The sequence below is a fragment of the Emys orbicularis genome, chromosome 8, assembly GCF_028017835.1.
Source record: "Emys orbicularis isolate rEmyOrb1 chromosome 8, rEmyOrb1.hap1, whole genome shotgun sequence".
Taxonomy (NCBI): Eukaryota; Metazoa; Chordata; order Testudines; family Emydidae; genus Emys; species Emys orbicularis.
The window spans coordinates 40,609,605-40,627,475 of record NC_088690.1 but is presented as its reverse complement, the minus strand read 5'-3'; the positions used below and the strand labels follow the sequence as shown (position 1 = coordinate 40,627,475).

At 37.7% G+C, this 17,871-nt stretch overlaps 1 protein-coding gene across 4 annotated transcripts in view; it reads left to right on the top strand.

Moving 5' to 3' along the window:
• COL11A1 (collagen type XI alpha 1 chain) overlaps positions 1-17,871 on the top strand; it is a 225,255-nt gene that overhangs the window by 188,718 nt on the left and 18,666 nt on the right. For all 4 annotated transcript variants that reach the window (XM_065408835.1, XM_065408833.1, XM_065408836.1 and 1 more), the window contains 7 exons: positions 203-256; positions 867-974; positions 1,174-1,227; positions 1,523-1,576; positions 5,999-6,052; positions 17,104-17,157; positions 17,740-17,847. In XM_065408835.1, coding sequence (XP_065264907.1) covers positions 203-256; positions 867-974; positions 1,174-1,227; positions 1,523-1,576; positions 5,999-6,052; positions 17,104-17,157; positions 17,740-17,847 — 486 coding nt within the window. The remainder of the gene's footprint in view (positions 1-202; positions 257-866; positions 975-1,173; positions 1,228-1,522; positions 1,577-5,998; positions 6,053-17,103; positions 17,158-17,739; positions 17,848-17,871) is intronic.

Below are 17,871 nucleotides of genomic sequence, written 5' to 3'. Positions count from 1 at the left end.
GCAAAAACACATGTAAGTAAGTCCATGTACCTGCGTGCAGTAGGACTACTTACATGGGTAAAGTTACTCACATGCATAACTGTTGGCAGGTTCTGAGAGCCTAGTTTTCAAACTATAAGAGAAGTCATAATAATACAGGTAAATACAGGGGAGTATTACCAGTAATGCCAGTACGACATTAATTTGCACTCTTTTTTTATAGGGTGAGCCTGGGGAAGCTGGTAACCCTGGACCTCCTGGAGAATCTGGCCCAGGCGTGAGTACTGTTTGTTTGTTTTAATTACTATTATTCTACTACAATAAATTACCTACTTAAAACTTCCTTTAAAGGAATTTCAGGTTCTGTGTAATCAGATTCTTTATGCAGCTGGAATCTCAGATGCTTTCTTCATATTTTCTTCATGTCTGTGAAATGCAAATTGCTTTCAGCTATAGCCCACATCTTGTATAATAACAACTGGAAGACAAAAGGAATCTTAGAGTTGTGTGAGATAACATTTATTTCTTCTTCTGACAAGCTTATTGTGTATTTTACAATCAAGTTTACGTATTTCTTCAATACATTTCTTCCAGATAGATTTGTCTCTCTTTGTTAGTGGAAAAATTCATTCCAAACTAGAGATGGGCCTGAGCATCAATATCTTCATGCTGATGAGGATCTGAAACTGTCCTGAGATCTGTGGGTGTTCCAATCTGGGGGTTGATTTGGGTCCCATTTCTATTCCAAAGACAAGCCTTTATAATAAAATTTCACAATTAACATCTCAGAGCATCTTTTTCTCTCTCATTAACTTGTAGATCTTCCTTCTCTTACATATTCTGGGTGTACTAGTTCCAGAAAGCTAACATTTTTATGTTGTTTACAGGGACCAAAAGGTGAAAGAGGAGAAAAAGGTGAGGCTGGTCCACCTGGAGCTGCTGGACCTCCAGGTGCCAAAGGACCTCCAGGTGATGATGGGCCTAAGGGTAATCCAGTAAGTGAGCCTACTAATTTAAAAATAAGGGCATTATTGCACCAAACAGCGCATCGTTTTATTTAACACTTTTATAGGATTGTATATGCATTTCTGGAGTTTATACAATTGTGCTTTTCTAACTGAAATACTTTGTAATGACTTTTAACATACTTCTTGTTGTATGACTTCAGCCTTGCTTTCTCTCCCATTTGTCTAGGGCCCTGTTGGTTTCCCCGGAGATCCTGGTCCCCCTGGTGAACCTGGCCCTGCTGTAAGTATCCTTACAAACTAGATTTAGGGCCTAATCTTGGTTCCCACTGAAGTCAAAAGTAAAACTCTCCTTAACTTCAATGGGAAAGAGATCTGCCCTGGGAGAGGTATTTTTCTGGCTGCTTTTGGTTTCAGAATCTTAAAATTAAATTCATTTTACCAAAACTTTATAGTAAGTTTTCAAGAAAATGTCCTATTGAAAAACAACATACATTATGGGTGAGACCATAAATCAGACGATTTTTCAAAATTCAACTGATTTAAATGTTGTGTCTCTCTCCCTGGGATTTCTTTAGGGTCAAGATGGTACTGGTGGTGAGAAAGGAGAAGATGGTGATCCTGGTCAACCTGTAAGTTAGCTGTCTCTAACATTTTTATTTTATTTGTGCTCTGTATTCCTCCATGCTAAGAAAGCAGCTTCTGCTAAATAAGTAGAAAAGGTCAGCTTTCTATAAATGCAGATATTTTCAAAAATATTTTCTAAATAAATTCTCTTTTATAGTTCACTGTATATTGTAAATTAATTTCCACACAGAACACAAATCATAGTAGGTCTTTGTGTATGATTGTGCTGCCCATTCTTTTCAAATGTGGACACATTTTTTGTGGTAAAATATGAAGCAATAAAAATGGAGTCATTTATAGTCTGAGAGGGAATAATAGCTATATAACTTCCCTCAGTTTGTGTGCTGAATGAGCACAAGTCTTAAAATCTAAGGTGGATAACATTGCGGTAGCTAAGTGCCATCAGGACTCTGAGCCTACTACGCAAATAAGTTCTTGTGTTATGGATGTGTATATATTAAACTTCATTAATTTAACCTTGTGATGCAAGAGGCTAGAATTTCCCATTTAGAAAGCCTTATTTCCAGCATCAAAAGGGTCTGAGAGGGAAATCCATGCTATAGTTCACCACAGCATGGAGAAAGGGAGATTTTTAATTAGAGGGAAGAAATGGATGGAGCTAGGTTGTGCGCTGGCAGGGGGAAGGGGTATTTGTAAGCTTCAGAAAATTTGCATCTACATTTCTGACTCAAGAGACTAAGCAAGTACTTTTAAAAATGTTAGTTCTTCATGCCAAATAGCTTATCAAACTGTTCAGTCCTACAATGTTATCCAATAGGCCTCATGGCATTCCCATTTGGTGAATCTATTCAGCTATCAGTACATAAGAGATTTATACACATAAATGCCATTTATGTGGCAGTTATCTCATTATTGCTAATGGGAACCTAATAGAAGCATTCAGCGTACTAAGCTAAGTGGAGTAACAGAAAAAGAGGCAGATGGGGGAAATTCCTACTGAACATTGTTGCTCAATGTTTCTTCCAGGCTTGTTACATTTGTACTGATGAATTAGTCTGAAAATATATTTTCAAAAAATCTCTAGGTTAACATTTATGAGGGTAGTAACCACCTACTTAGAGAGGTTATAAATTGAGCCAGAAGAGCTAAATGAATTATTTGCATCAATCTTCACTGCAGTTGATATGAGGAAGGTTCCCACACTGCAGTAATTCTTTTAAAGTGCCAAATCTGAGAAACTGTCCCAGACTGAGGTGTCAATATGGGAGGTTTTGGAACAAATTGATAAATTAAACAGTAATAAGTCACCAGGACCAGATGCTATTCACCCAAGAGTTCTGAAGAACTCAGACATGAAATCTTAGAACTACCAACTGTGGTATGTAACCTATCAAATCAGCTTCTGTACCAGATGACTGGAGGATAGCTAATGTGGATGACTGGAGGATAGCATTTTTTTAAAAAGACCCCAGAGTCAATCCTGGCAATTACAGGCGGGTAAGCCTAACTTCAGTATGAGGCAAAGTGGTTGAAACTATAGTAGAGAACAGAATTTTCAGACATATAGATGAATACAGTTTGTTGAGGAAGAGTCAACATGGTATTTGTAAAGGGAAATCATGCTTCACCAGTCCATTAGAATTCTTTGAGGGGATCAACAACCACGTGGACAAGGGTAAGCCAGTGGATTTTCAGAAAGCCTTTGACAAGATCTATCACCAATGATTCTTGACCAAAGTAAGCAGCCATGGGATAAGAAGAGAGGTCCTCTCATGGATCAGTAACTGATCAAAAGACAGGAAAGAAAGGATGGGAATAAATGGTCAGTTTTCAGAATGGAGAGAGGCAAATAGCAGTGTTCCCTGGGATCTGTACTGGGACCAGTGCTATTCAACATAATCACCGTGGATCTAGAAAAAGAGGTAAACAGTGAGTGGCAAAATTTGCGGACGATACAACATTACTCAAGATAGTTAAGTCCAAAGCAGACTGTGAAGAGTTACAAAGGGATCTCACAAAACTGGGTGACCAGGCAACAAAATGGCAGATAAAATTCAATGTTGATAAATGAAAAGTAATGCACATTGGAAAACATCATTCCAAATATATATACAAAATGATGGGCTCTAAATTAGATGTTACCACTCAAGAAAGAGATCTTGAAGTCATTGTGGATAGTTCTCTGAAAACATCCACTCAGTATACAGCTGCAGTCAAAAAAGCTAACAGAGTGTTAGGAGCCATTAGGAAAGGGAAAGATAAGAAGACAGCAAATATTATAATACCACTATATAGATCCATGGTACACCCACACCTTGAATACTGCATGCAGTGTTGGTCACCCCATCTCAAAAAAGATATATTAGAATTGGAAAAGGTACAGAGAAAGGCAACAAAAATATTAGGGGTATGGAACAGCTTCCATAGAGAGAGATTAAAAAGACTGGGACTTTTCAGCTTGCAAAAGAGATGACTAAGTGGGAATATGATAGAGGGCTATAAAATCATGAATGGTGTGAAAAAGTAAGTGTTATTTACTCCTTCACTTAACACAAGAACCAGGGGTCACCAAATGAAATTAATAGGCTGCAGGTTTAAAACAAACAAAAGGAAGTACTTCATCACATAACACACAGTCAACCTGTGGAACTTATTGCCAGAACATGTTGTAAAGACCAAAATTATAACAGGGTTCAAAAAAGAATTAGATAAATTCATGAAGGACATGTTCAACAATGGCTATTAGCCGCAATAGTCATGGATGCAACCCCATGCTCTGTGTGTCCCTATCTCTGACTGACAGAAGCTGGGAGTGGACAACAGGAGATGACTCACTCAATGACTGCCTGTTCTGTTCATTGCCTCTAAAGCACCTGGCATTGGCCACTGTCAGAAGACAGTATACTGAGCTAGACGGACCATTGATCTGACCCAGTATGGCCATTCTTAAAGTAAACTTTTTTTTTTTTAGTGGCAGTGATCTTTATAACTCATAGAACCAACTAACCTGAAGTTGAAAGAGTTAAATACCACTTTTATGAGCATCAAATTTATCACAGTTTGTCATGCAATCTACATGTAGATTTTGAGTAGATAATAGATAAGACCGTGATCCTGCATCATTAAAGTCAATAGGAGCTTTGCCAATGACTTCAGTGAACATAGGATCAAGCCTTACATGAGGTCATGTATCTAAACAAAAATGTAGACTTGATTTCTCAGAAAGTTTTCTTCCCTTAGTGATGCAGGTTTCTTTTAAAATAAACATTCATGTTGCTGTGTGTCTTGGCCATGAGTTCCAAGAGATCCTAGGGGAGTTAGGTGCTGAATATCAATGGAATTTGGGTAACTAAGTCCTTTAGGATACTTTTTAAATTCCAAGCTTGGGCTACAATCTAACTTCCACGGGAGTCCTTCCATTGTCTTCAATTAGATCAGGACCCTACAGATTAAAATAACTGGTTTGTTTTTTTACTGAAAATTCCCATGAGGGCTTACATCCTCTTTCAAAGAAAGACACTCATCTCTGTCTGTCATTGGTGTATCTATTAATCCCATCACTGTAGTTTCTAGACATAGACATAGCTCAGTGTTTAGAATCAAGCCCAGTGCTTTTTTTAATGTTACCTTATTTCCTATATTATTTAATTAGAGGTTTCCTACATATGTTTTGTTTGTTTATTTTTTTGTGGTAAATATTTGTTCTGATCAACACTATATGATTTATAGAATTTTTTTAAAAAACTAAGTGCCAAGACAAAAAAAAAGTTATGTAGTATTACATCTCTTTGGCATATGCATATTAATTTGTTGAACTAGATTTGGCCCTGGTTATAATTCTAGTGATTTCAGTGGAATTACATCAGTGATTAAATTAATCCTTCATTTTTAACAATTCATTTTATACAAAGTATTGTGTACCATGAAATGCTTGCTTTTATATAAAAAGCAACAAAAGTAGTTGAATTATAATGAAAGTGAATATGCAATTAACATCAGTGGTGCCTAGTTCAGTAACAACCTGATCTGCTTCATCACTGTAGAAACCTGTACATGGGTGAAGATAATCGAAGCACATAACCTCATTTTTAGTTGAATCAGACAGTAAGCTAACATATTATGCTATTGTATTGTTCTTTGTGCAGCCACCTTTTGGCTTGGGATGATTTGCTGTTGCTAAAGGAGCAAAAAAAACAGTACAATTTTGTCTTGTTCAGTAACATGAGCTGGTAACACTCTAAACAGGACCCTGATCCAGGAAAGAGCTTTGTGGAGAAAGGAAGTGTCATTTTTACACACTTGTCTGATCTTAACCTACTGTCAAGGCACTTTAAGATTGTCCAATGAAAGGCGCTGTAGTATTTCAACATATATTTGTTGTTTTTAAGAAAGTCAATAACCTTTGCTCTTTAATGACATTCATCAAGATTCCATGAAATAGTAATTTGGGTCATTTACAATTACAGGGTCCACCAGGTCCTTCAGGGGAAGCTGGCCCACCTGGTCCTCCTGGGAAGAGAGTAAGTCTTCTCTCTTTGTCTACGTACATTTCTCTGGTCAGGACATTGTGTCTTAATCAGTCCATAACAGGATTTCAGGCACTTGTTACCAAAGTTATTGCTATTTTATATTTTGTTTCTCGCTTTTAAAAGTTTGGGTCTTTTCACTGTTCAACAGCAGAAATATGAAAAGATGATAAGTAAAGAAAAGCAGGTGCTGAAAAAGACGTTATATCTGGCTTGATTGCAGACCGGTGCCTCACAGCCATATCGGGGTAGAAAAGCATATCACCTTCCCAAAATTCAGGAGGCCCAGTGCCTCCTGGAGCATGCTGGTACCAAGACAAGAGGAGCAAAACCATTGCTACAGCCCATAATAGTTTGTAGCCTGTCCACAGATGGAAAGCTTCAATGTCCAATGTAGATAGGGGGAGAAATGGGGCTAGGGCGCTGCCCCCTCTCTGTGAATATTAGCAGGGAGCAGTCCTTGCACTTGAGAGAGTGCAGGGGCTGCAGTTGTGTGAAGTCTATATGCTGAGGGGAAGAAGGGGAAACACCTTACAGCTATTCCCCTCCATGGGTCATCACAGTCTGGCCAGAATGGGCACAGCAGCCAGAATAGTGTTTGTGTAACATCTTTCTGAGAGCTAAGAGGAGTTTCTGTATTCAGCACAGCAAACTATTATGTTGTTAGTTCTTGATGTAATATTAACTTCTTTTCTTTCAACTCTGGTATATTCTGCTGCAATTCTGAGAAGATGTAAACTATCTTCCAAAAATATGATTGTCTGAATGCTCATAAGCTAAAGGCAAAACTCTCCAGAAAGAACAAATGGGAATCTGAAAGGTTCCCCTACTGCTGCTGAGATTGCTGCATGGTACAGGGATTACTAAAATGAGGATGGTTTAATATCTTTTCTTTTTCTTGACTATTAACACATTTTCATGAATTCACACATTTTTGAATGCCCCTGAAACATTAGGGACCTTACAGCAGCGGTGTAAGTGAGAGCAGCACCCAGCTGTTTTATTTCATGCTGGGGCTGGCCAAATTCCAAGAACCCCTTCTTGCCAACACTGAGCAGAACATAGATACAAGGGACAGTGAAGCTCATATATCCTTATCTCAGAATGGCCTTATTTCCATCTCCCAAATGTGTTACTTCCTGAGAAAGTAAGAAACAGCTTTCAGAGGTAGCATTTTTTTCCCCTGCAGTAGAAGTGAGAATCGGTACAGTTTCAGCTGAATCAGTTTTAAAACACGAATGTCAATGAATTCAGCTAGTTTCTCAATGCTTAATCAATATTGTTTACTACTTTTGTGACAAAATAGTTCACCTGCTTTATATTGTATAGTAACACTGTCACAGGGCTCCTCTGTCACTGAGCAGTGTACCACACTGCCTGCCCAGTTCATGTGGCCTCACAGTCACAAACACACATCAGGTTCTTCCCTTTTCACCATGTATGTATTTATTTTTTCCTTACAAACTATAACAGCATACTACAGACTTACAGCAAGAGGAAGATTCTACACAGCCTTCCCTCCTCAGTCCACACTCACCCTCTGAGCTCCCCTCTGCTTCCTGTTCCCTCTCCCCCTTGTATCCTCCCAATTGCCCTATGAACCCAGCAATTGCCACCCAAGTGTCAGTAATCTCCAAAGGAAATTGATTAATTGGCTTCAATTTAGCCTGCACTTTTCCCAGTGCTGCAGCAATCTGAAGGACCAGGGCGCTACAAATAGTACCCTGTCACAAACACGTATGTATTCTCTTAAACCATTAAAATAATGTTAATCCTTTTTTCCATATTTGAAAATCTGCATTCAAATACACTATTGAATAAGCTCTGCCAGCACACCAATGTAGAGTCACCTATTTGAAGTGGAATATTATGCAGCTGGTATTCTCAGACATACTGCGTAGGAGATCTGTGAATAAAGAAAAATATTGCAGAGGTCAAAAATGCCTAAAGGCTGGTACTAAAAGGGTAAAACAAGACATCGTGCTTCAGGACATCTGCCATCACCTACTGGGGGCAGAAAGAAATTGCACAAATTTGCCAGGTTCATAAGGGTGGGGGAAGTAGGATATGACCTTCCCTCTGAAGTAAGATATTGGACAAGGCGGATCAATAGATTGATCCATTTTGGTGTCTTCTACAATGTAATGTGTGTAAATAGCTCCACACTTAGAGTTATTGAAGAGATCTTAGGTTTTTACCATCTGATACAAAATAAGAACTTCAGCAAAGTTTCTGTGCTTTAAAATCCATTTCTGTAACATATGAAGTCATCCTATTATTCCTGGTCTTTGAAGCTTCACAAGCCTTACAAATGCAGCTAATAGAAACCTGTAAATGTTATACTCGCAGAACTACTGTAGATCTTCCTCAGAAAGCAATTAGATGCAGTTTTTACACTTAAAAAAAGGATGGTATCATTAAACGTAAACTGAAAGCTGTTTTAAAAAATTAGTTAAATTGGTCTATTTAATAGGCTTGAGTGAACTGACATGCTTAATTAGTTTTATCAATTTGCACCACCAATTTACAACACATTTATAATGGTGTAAATGATTATGATAGCATTAAAAATCAGAAGAACTGGAATATGGCTTGATTGAATATTAACAATTAATATGTTTGTTCTACACCAGATTACAACTTCCTGATTTATTACAGTGAAAGGCAATCACTTATTCTCAGCAAAATAAATATACTGTGTGATTGTGTTTAGATAAAAATACAGAGTAAAAACACAAACTCAATCATTCCATTTCTAATTTGTGGCACTGCACAACTCCAATTTAGTGTTCATACAAAGAACAAAATAACTATGTATTACTCTTGCCAGGTAATCACATTCTTGAATTCTCTAGGAAATTACTTTGTAGCAGCAGATTCTAGATTACATGAATGTGTGAAACTTTGCTGGTTATAAAGAATTCTATGCTGTTATACTTGAAAGAGACAATGTAGGACTTGAGGCTTCATATTTTTGTTAGAGAAAAAAACTAAAAATACCGTTTGCTAAACATAATCAGTAATACAGTAGAATCTGCTTCATCAGGAAGTGCTGGCAAACATCCTATTTTGCTGATTAGGAGGCAATGCCATTTCAATAGTAATGCTGCTCTCTGCGAAGGTGGAGAGCTGAGGACAGAAGACCGCATATTACTGGAAAACAATGTTCCCTCTAATTTGTTTTTCTTTCTGTGAAATGACAAGCAGTCTAAGCTTGCATTTAATACTTAAGTGTGGTTCCTTCAACTACTCTATTTACATATTCTCATTCTTTATTCATCACTCTCACCCATTATCCTCATTTGGCCTCCCTTTCCCAATATTCCTTTACTCCCCCTTCCTTGATCAATCCCTCCCCACTCAACCACTCATTCACATCTATGCACATTCTTATATGGCCCTATGACAGGTTTATCTCAGCATCTCACTCGCACTCAGGCTCTCTCCTCTTCTCATTCTTTCTTTCTGCCTCCCGCATCTTCTCCTTTTCCCTTCCAGTCACATTCTTCTATTCACAAATCCCATCCCTGCCTTTCCTCCTCATTTATTTCCCCAAATCACTTCCGTCACTGCCGCCAAATCACTTACTACTGCTGCTGCCCCTCCCTCCAAATCAAACACTGTGTTCCCTGTTTCATTAACATGTTTTCTTTCTGCTGAAAAACTGGATGGGTAGGGATTTACCTGAATCTGATTTCTCTGTCCAGTCATGGTAAATCATGCTTATGAGATGACTTTAGGTTTCTCAGTTTGAGAAAAATCTGGATCCTAATATTATCAATCCTAAATTGGTTCCTTAGGAGATGCCCCAGTTAAACGGCTCCCAAATACCTGGGGCAAGGACATATGCAAAAAGATGGGTTTTCCATTGTGTCCTAGAAGACTTCAGCTCCTGATTTCTGGTTGTAGGGAGTTCCAAATTTAGGGCCAGCGGCTGTGAATTTCAGCCTGGGGAATTTCAGCCAGAGGCCCCAGTTTCAATCCCACCCACCGACGACCAGGGTCTGTCGGCATTACACTAGCACACTAAGGCCTTTGATGTTCAGAATCAGCACCATGAACTGGATCTGGAATAGAACAGCTAGCCAGTGCAATGTTTGGAGTACCAGAGTGGTGTGCTGTTTCTGAGCCATACATATTAAGAAGTGTGCAGCAACATGATGTGACAGCTGAAGATCCCTAGATTTTTGTGGGCATTGCCAGGAAAAGTGCATTGCACTATTCCAGCTTGGACACAATGAAGGTCTGGTTCACTTTGGTCAAGTCTTCAGCAGAAGAAAGTGTGCAGTCTATGGCTGACCAAATAATGGAAGATTCTAAGTGAGTGTCCTAGTTAATACAGTCAAATGCACATTAAAGTTACTTTTCTGAGCTCAAGCTATAGAGATATATATCACTATGCAGTTCTGAACAGCTTCAGGTAGAGTAGCTGTTTTTATGAGACAGCAGTGTGTCTTCAGAACGAAATATTACATTTACATTTATTTTCACAATAGCAATATTCTATATTTACTAAGTTAACTAACCACCATTTCATTTTCAAGAACATTTTGTGGCGGTACACTGATGGCAGTCATCTATATAGTTGGTAAAAATGATTAAATATGTTCTTGAATGCATTAGTTGCTTTTTAATTTATTTAGATCATTATTAATGTGTTTGGGCTCTAATTTTCATAACTGTGTGCATTTATCAAATCAGATAAATGTACGTTCAGAAATCTTCACACATTTAAATAGTTATTGTGCAAGCAATCTTAGTAATTGTGCATGTAAATCTGGCATGAATTTGTGGGCACACTGCTTAGAAAATTAGAGACATCAGCTCTAGCAATGGAAACATTCAGTTGCAGCAACTTCATGGTTTGAATGGACAGATTTTTTGGTTTTCCAAGATTATGCACAACAAGAGAGGAGTGAGGCAAGCTATTTGCCCTAAAATATCAGTTGATTAGAAAGTCACACCCATTCAATATATTTTTAATAAAGGACTCAATATTGACTTGGTTCTGCTTCTGTTGAAACCAATGATAAAAGTCGTGTGGACTCCAATGACAGCTGATTTAGGACAATACTGAGTTCTTTTGGAAATCCCATCCAATGAGACTTTGCACACCCTCTTTATTTTTATAATCCAGGGACATTTAGTTGACAAACTAAATTTTATTCAGTGTAAATTGCTTCCCTGTTTATAAGTTTTTCTAAGAAATTTGATTATGATTAAACCTAGGGAAGAATTATTAAACATATATGGGGAAAATCAGTTTAAACTCCTACTTTTAAAAAAACAACAATCTCAAATTCTCAGGCTCTAATGAGGAATGGAAGTATTTCCAAAATGAAAGGTGTGTGTCCAAAAATATTTTCTACTGTTCCTTAGGCAAGCCCAGAGTAGTTTGCTAATATTGATTGATCGTGAGCGACCATGGTATAAACATAGGAGAATACCCTAATTATTATTCAAGGTAGAAAGAAGATTAAGTTGTAATTTGTCCAATACGTATATTTTTCTCAGTTTTGTGATATTTTTGGTGTACATTTCTTAAGGTACTGGTAGATTGGACAACTTGTGCCATTAAAAGCATAGAATGATCATTCAGCTGTATAAAGCCAAGAGCAGTTTCATATTCTCTTACTGAAAGGAGCTTAGCAGCAGCTAAATAAAATATTTCAGAGCATTATATTTTTCTATTCAGTCATTGTAGCCTACATGGTGGAAATAAAAGGCATTTTTAAGAAGTAAATGTCATGGTGCAAATAGAAATGCCTGCTAAGTGGTTGAAGCAGGGATTAATATTTTTAGTAGAATCAGGCCCTGATTCAAATAAGCATTTAAGAATGTGCTGAAATTTAAGCATGTGCTTAAGTTCCATTGATGTGTATGGGACTTAACCAGGTGCTTAAATCCATTTCTCTTCAGAAAAGCATCTAAGGACATGCTTAAGTACTTTACTGAAAAAGGGCCTCAAAGAGGCAGTAATAACTTACTGTATATTTTACATATTTGCTCTATTTATTTATTTATTTATTTATTTTAATATATAAGAACAACCCCAACAAAAGACCTTTAGCAGAGGCAGCTAAGTGGACATGCCCAATCACTGCCCTGGACATACCTCCACACCTGCAATTACCATTTACTGTATGAATGGTACCCAACCCTTGTGGAGGGGATATTGTGGCTACTTTTTCTCCTACCATCAGGAGCTTCTGACAGGGTTTATCCTGATGAAAATCAGCACACACCCTCTGATACATGCTCTGTCTTTGCTTCAGCCAAGATGCTTAATTTCACTGAATTTCCACATCTGTAAAATGAGGATAATTAAACTGTCCTACACTGCAGGTGTGTGGGGAGAAGCAGTTAATGTTTGTAAATGCTTTAAAGATGAAAAGTACTTCATAATGCTAATTATTCTTGTGGCAACCAAGGAGGCACCAAATTATCATGGACAGTAAGAGTTTTGCCATCCAACCTTTGCTGGTTGTTTATAATAATGGGTTGGGGCAACCAACATTTTCTTTTAAGCCTTGCGTTTCCAAAGAGATGCATTCTTTTTCAGCTTCACTATTTCAATTAAAGATAGTGGGGTAATGTTATTAAGTAGAAAGTCCACAAAAATTGACAGATATATCGTTGGTAAGCCAAAATGGTGACAAGCTGAAGATCTGAAAGGAAGCTAAGTATCTCATTGTTCAGAATCTTGATTTGGACGTTTATCTTAATTTCCAGAAAATCAATCAGTGATTAAACCATGGCAGTATATTGTTGATTCCAAAATACTGATTCTGCGATGTTGCACTAGCTGCTTCCCATACTATCTGATCTGAATTCATTGATTTTTGTCTGATGAAGTTTAAAAAGGAAGGGAGAAAGGATGCCACTGAATAGTGGGATGCTAACTTTCCATTTCTTTCTTAAAAGACAAGTGGTATTTAGACTCAGTAACAATTAAAGCAGGCAGACTGAACTGCGACTCTCAAGCAGTGGGTGTTTTTTTCTTAGTCTCCTTTCAGCTTTTTACTGAAAAGGTTTTGGGGCGTTTTTCAGCCCTATGTCATCTCACATTCTGGCATATTAGCTTTATGGGTATCAAGTAGATGCCTGGATCACTTGCAGCTAAAACTCCATGCATCACTCTAAAAATGTAAGGGTAAAAGGTTAAAGAAAAGTAGGAAAGTCAGCATATTATTTAGCCATATTTTTGTTCAAAACCAGAATGCTTTCTATAAGATAATAGATTTAGATGGTATGTGGTAGCAGGCTTCTGACATTTGAAAATCAGAAACCAAGGTAACTGCTTGGTCAGTTAGACCCTTTCAATAATAGGCAGAATTTTGAAAAAAATGTAGGTTTTTTTCCCCATTGTGAGTATAGCATATTGCTGCTTCATCAGGATGTCCATTGCACTTGAAAATGAAGCTGAGTTCCTCTCTTTCCCTTGAGTAAAGATACACAGAAGGTATTCTAAACATAACAAATTGCTGAACAGTGGTTATGTGTCCTGAAAATAATTAATGGTGCTATCTTCACTAAGAAGCATATTTCAGTCAGATGACTGTGCATAGAATTTTTAAATTATTATAAGGAAATTCTGAAGCAGAAAAAATGCAGACAAGAAAATCCACCTACACCTACAATGTTAATATACCATCAAAATTGGGAAAAGTTTTTTTTATCTGCTTCGGAGGCATGTGTGGAATGTAACTGACAGTACGTCCACATCGAAGCATAGCATAAAATCATAAACATTACTGTGATAGCTGGGGGAAAAACAGGCATTAATTTCAAGTTGTTATTGAGAACTTGTGTGTCAGTTAAAATTTACCATACACTACAACAATTCAAGACTAGAAAAGTAAGATAAATAACAATTAGCCGTCTTCTTCTGCCGAAGCACCATCTGTTCCATGCCAGCATCTGTTAGAAAGCGCTGTTCATTTAGCCACTTTGCGCTTGATGCAGCGTTAGCACTGTTTGATAATGAATGCACCCCCTTTGTTTAGCAATCATGATTCATTGTATTTATAATTTAGCGATCACAGTGTTTTTAGCCCTGCTAATTGATGTTGCAGCTGCATGCTTAGATTATTCAGGGAACGTATTTCTCAAGTAAGTACTACTGCACTCAGCTCCTTTCAGCTTCTCCAACTGAAAAGGGTTGGTTTTAACCCTTTTAGGAACTTAAGCAAAATTGACTATCAAGTGGTAAAGAGAATCAATGTGTAAATTAGCTCATAATAGAGAAAATCTTCCTGTCTTTAAAATGTTTCTAAGTGCATTTATATTCCCGCTAATAATTTTTACTTATGATCATCTTAAATTATGATCTCCTCAGCTCTTGGTAGCTAAGCATTGTTGGATATGGGACCTGAAAAAAATAAATAACAACTAGATATTGTTGCCACCAGGTGTTGGGGCGGGGACACTATATATTCCTCCTATTCCTTTGAGTTAGTACCAAACCAGTCCCTTAGGTGATGGTTAGGGAGCACTGTGCTGCTGCTATGTAAAACTGAGCCAGCAGTTATTACAAAAATCCCACATTTTTCACAAGAGTAGATAGTATTAACCACAATGAGTGGCCAAGGTCCAACTTGGGTAATTTAATCCTGGTTGCAGTAAATTCAATGGGAAAGGCTTACTTCACTCCTCTTTTTAGCAGAAAATTTTGTACAGTATTGCTGGAAAACAGTGGGTGCTACATTCCACCAGAGAGATGGCTTCATTTTTGTAGTGAATGAGTGATGATTATGTACTCATGATAAATACTTGGAGCATTGGGGTAAATCAGGAATTGCTCTAAATATGCATCAATATAATAGACAGCATAATGTGTCAGTCTGTGAAACAGCTCAGGCCAAATTCAGCCATAGTATAAGTAGGCTTTAGTTAAATTAAATTGAGGAGCGAGGTCTGTCATAGTTCAGGGCAACTGCACCTGTATTTGTTCCCCCCTCCACCTGCTTGGTCCAGCAAGGGCAACCATTCTTGGCTTACAGCTCCTCAACCATCACCCCTCTTGGGCAGAGACCCATGTCTCTCTCCCTCCTGACTGGGGTTTTTCCAGGTTGTACAGTTCCTTTCTACACTGTGTTATTCCCAGCAAGCCAGATGATCTAAATTGCCGGCATCTGCATATTGCTTTCTCTCCGGAGGATATAAGCAGCATAATTGTCCACAGTTATACGTTACCACACTGCCCTTTCTAAGAAACCACATTTATTCTTAAGGTAAAAGCATTACAGAAAAATATATATTGAAAACAATAAAAGAACCTACGCACATGCTAATGAACTTTCCAGAGATCACCCCAACTCCAATCCTCAGCTTTGTCAGGTGTCGGTCCGTCCAACCCTTCCTTAAGGATTGCCCCCCTTTCCTTTGTTCCATCTGTTTGGTGGATCAGGAAGAAGGCCCTGAGTCAGTTTAATCTGAGGTGATTTATCCAAAAGTCCCCTCTTTATCTGCTAGTCACTGGAGATTCCAGATTAAGCCTTTTGAGGGGGTAATAAATCTCTGGAGATGTTACAACCTGAGTGAATTTGCCAATCACTTTCCCCCCATGCCTCAACACACACACAATGTTCTTAGTTCTTGGAGGGCTGTGGTCAGTCTCCCCCATAGAATTACATACAGTCCCTGGCACACTATGATACATAAACTTAATCAAGTAAAATCTCCCAAAGGTATTACAGGAGATTGCCATATCTGTCACAAGGCCCTGATCCAACAAAGCACTTAGGTTTATGTTTAATTTTAAAACTATTCACACATTCATAAAACTGAGAATGTATTTGCTATTTAAGTCCTGAATTTGACCCTTTCTGAAGGATCAATCCCTGATCATTCTGAATGGACGTGCAGAATGTAAATAGAAATTACTGGCTTTGTTCATATTACTGAACATTTTAAGAACTAAAGAGAAGCAATTCCTATATTCTGTACTCTTCATAAAACAGATGGACATATGACTCTTACGGAGAAAGTTTTCCAAGTTTCTATTTTTTCAGCCGATGGCTATAGGCAAGAAATATCTGGTTGTAATGAAGAACTTTCTCAAGCTAAAAACTAGCCTTGCATGAAAACCATGTGGTCTCTTATCTTAAAGATTTAAGGGTATTCAAGGCGAGTATTTTCAGTACAGTACGCTAAAGTTTCATATACAGCTTCTGTTAGTAACAGGAACTGTGTATATAAATCCCCTGAATTGAAAATTAAACTTTTTATTGTTTGGGAGGAGAAAAATATCCCTTTTTTATTTTAAAAATGTCTTTTAAAAAATTGATAGTATTGTCTGTAGTTGCGCATAACGTTGGCATGCCCTTCCCAAGTCCCACCATGTGGCTCTACAGCTAAACCTCATCGCTCTTCCACAACACTCTGCTACTGCAGCCCTGAGCAAAATCCAGGGCAGAAACACCCAGATTTGCAACCTAACATTTTAGACAAATGGATATAATTTCTGTATAGAGGACTTAGAGGGTGAAGAAGTGTGCGCCATGAGCCATTCTCCTTACAATGGCACAATATAATAATACCTAGGTTTTTATTGAAGTCAATTGTAGAAGTTCCATTGACTTCAGTTGGATCGGATTTAGACGGACATTCAGCATATTTGGAAATCCTACCTTTAGTACATATTATTATTTGCCTTTTCCCTCATCTTTTATAAAATTTCCCTATGTCTTTTGATGGGTAAATGTTCATCTTATATATTTATTTGTGGTGTTCTCTTTGCTCTGTGTTTACAAAGGGTAGTTGATTTTCTAGTCAATGTATTTGTTGTAAGCGCCTAATAAATTGTATGAAAATAAAAAAGGTTTAATGGGGGGTAAGTGGGATTTTTCATTTTATTGATAAAATGGTCAAGAAATGTTTTATTTATATTATTATTAACATTTGCCAATTTTATTATTCACTGATATATAGGAAATTGTAAGAACATTTCAGATCATATTTATACCCCTTTAATATAATTTTAATATACTATAATTATGAACCAGTATTTATTTCATACCTTATACCTTTTCCTTCCTTTACAGGGCCCTCCTGGAGCAGCTGGTGCTGAGGGCAGACAAGGTGAAAAAGGTGCAAAGGTAATAAATAAGACCATTTGTTCCAAACAGTGAAATACAAAAACCATTCCAAAAAAGTAAATCATGCCTTTTCTAAGCTATTTATTTTACAGACAGTATGTGATTTTTAAACCTACCAAAGTAATCACAGTTAAGTTGTAAATAACTCAGATTAAAGGGCCTAATTTTAATATATAAATTGTGAAATTCTTTTGCTTTAATTTTGCTGCACAATAATTCATTTGTGTTTAATGCATAGTCTACAGAAGGGGGCAGTACAGAGGCATTCCCCTGGAAGGAAGCTTCTAGAGGTATTTGATGGGTTGCTGTGTGCGCTGCTCATAAATGCAAGGCCAGGTCATCTCACTATTGCAGAAAAGAAGGGGAGAACATGGTCATGTCCATCCCATAAACTTTAGTGCAGGTTATCACAGTTATCAGTCGGGGGCCAAGTCTCCTCTGAGGGGAACAGATTCAGACTGCGATCATCTCTTGGAAGGGGTGCGAAAAATTCCTTGTGCCCTCTGTATCACTTGTGCACCCATACCGAGCCATGGATAATCAACTCCATTAATGATGTGATCTGGTATGTCTTCCTTGTAGGGTGAACCTGGTTCAGAAGGTGCACCTGGAAAAACAGGACCAGTTGGTCCTCAGGGACCTTCAGGAAAACCTGGTCCAGAGGGTCTCCGTGGTATTCCTGGCCCTGTGGTAAGTTCATTGAGTATATAGCAA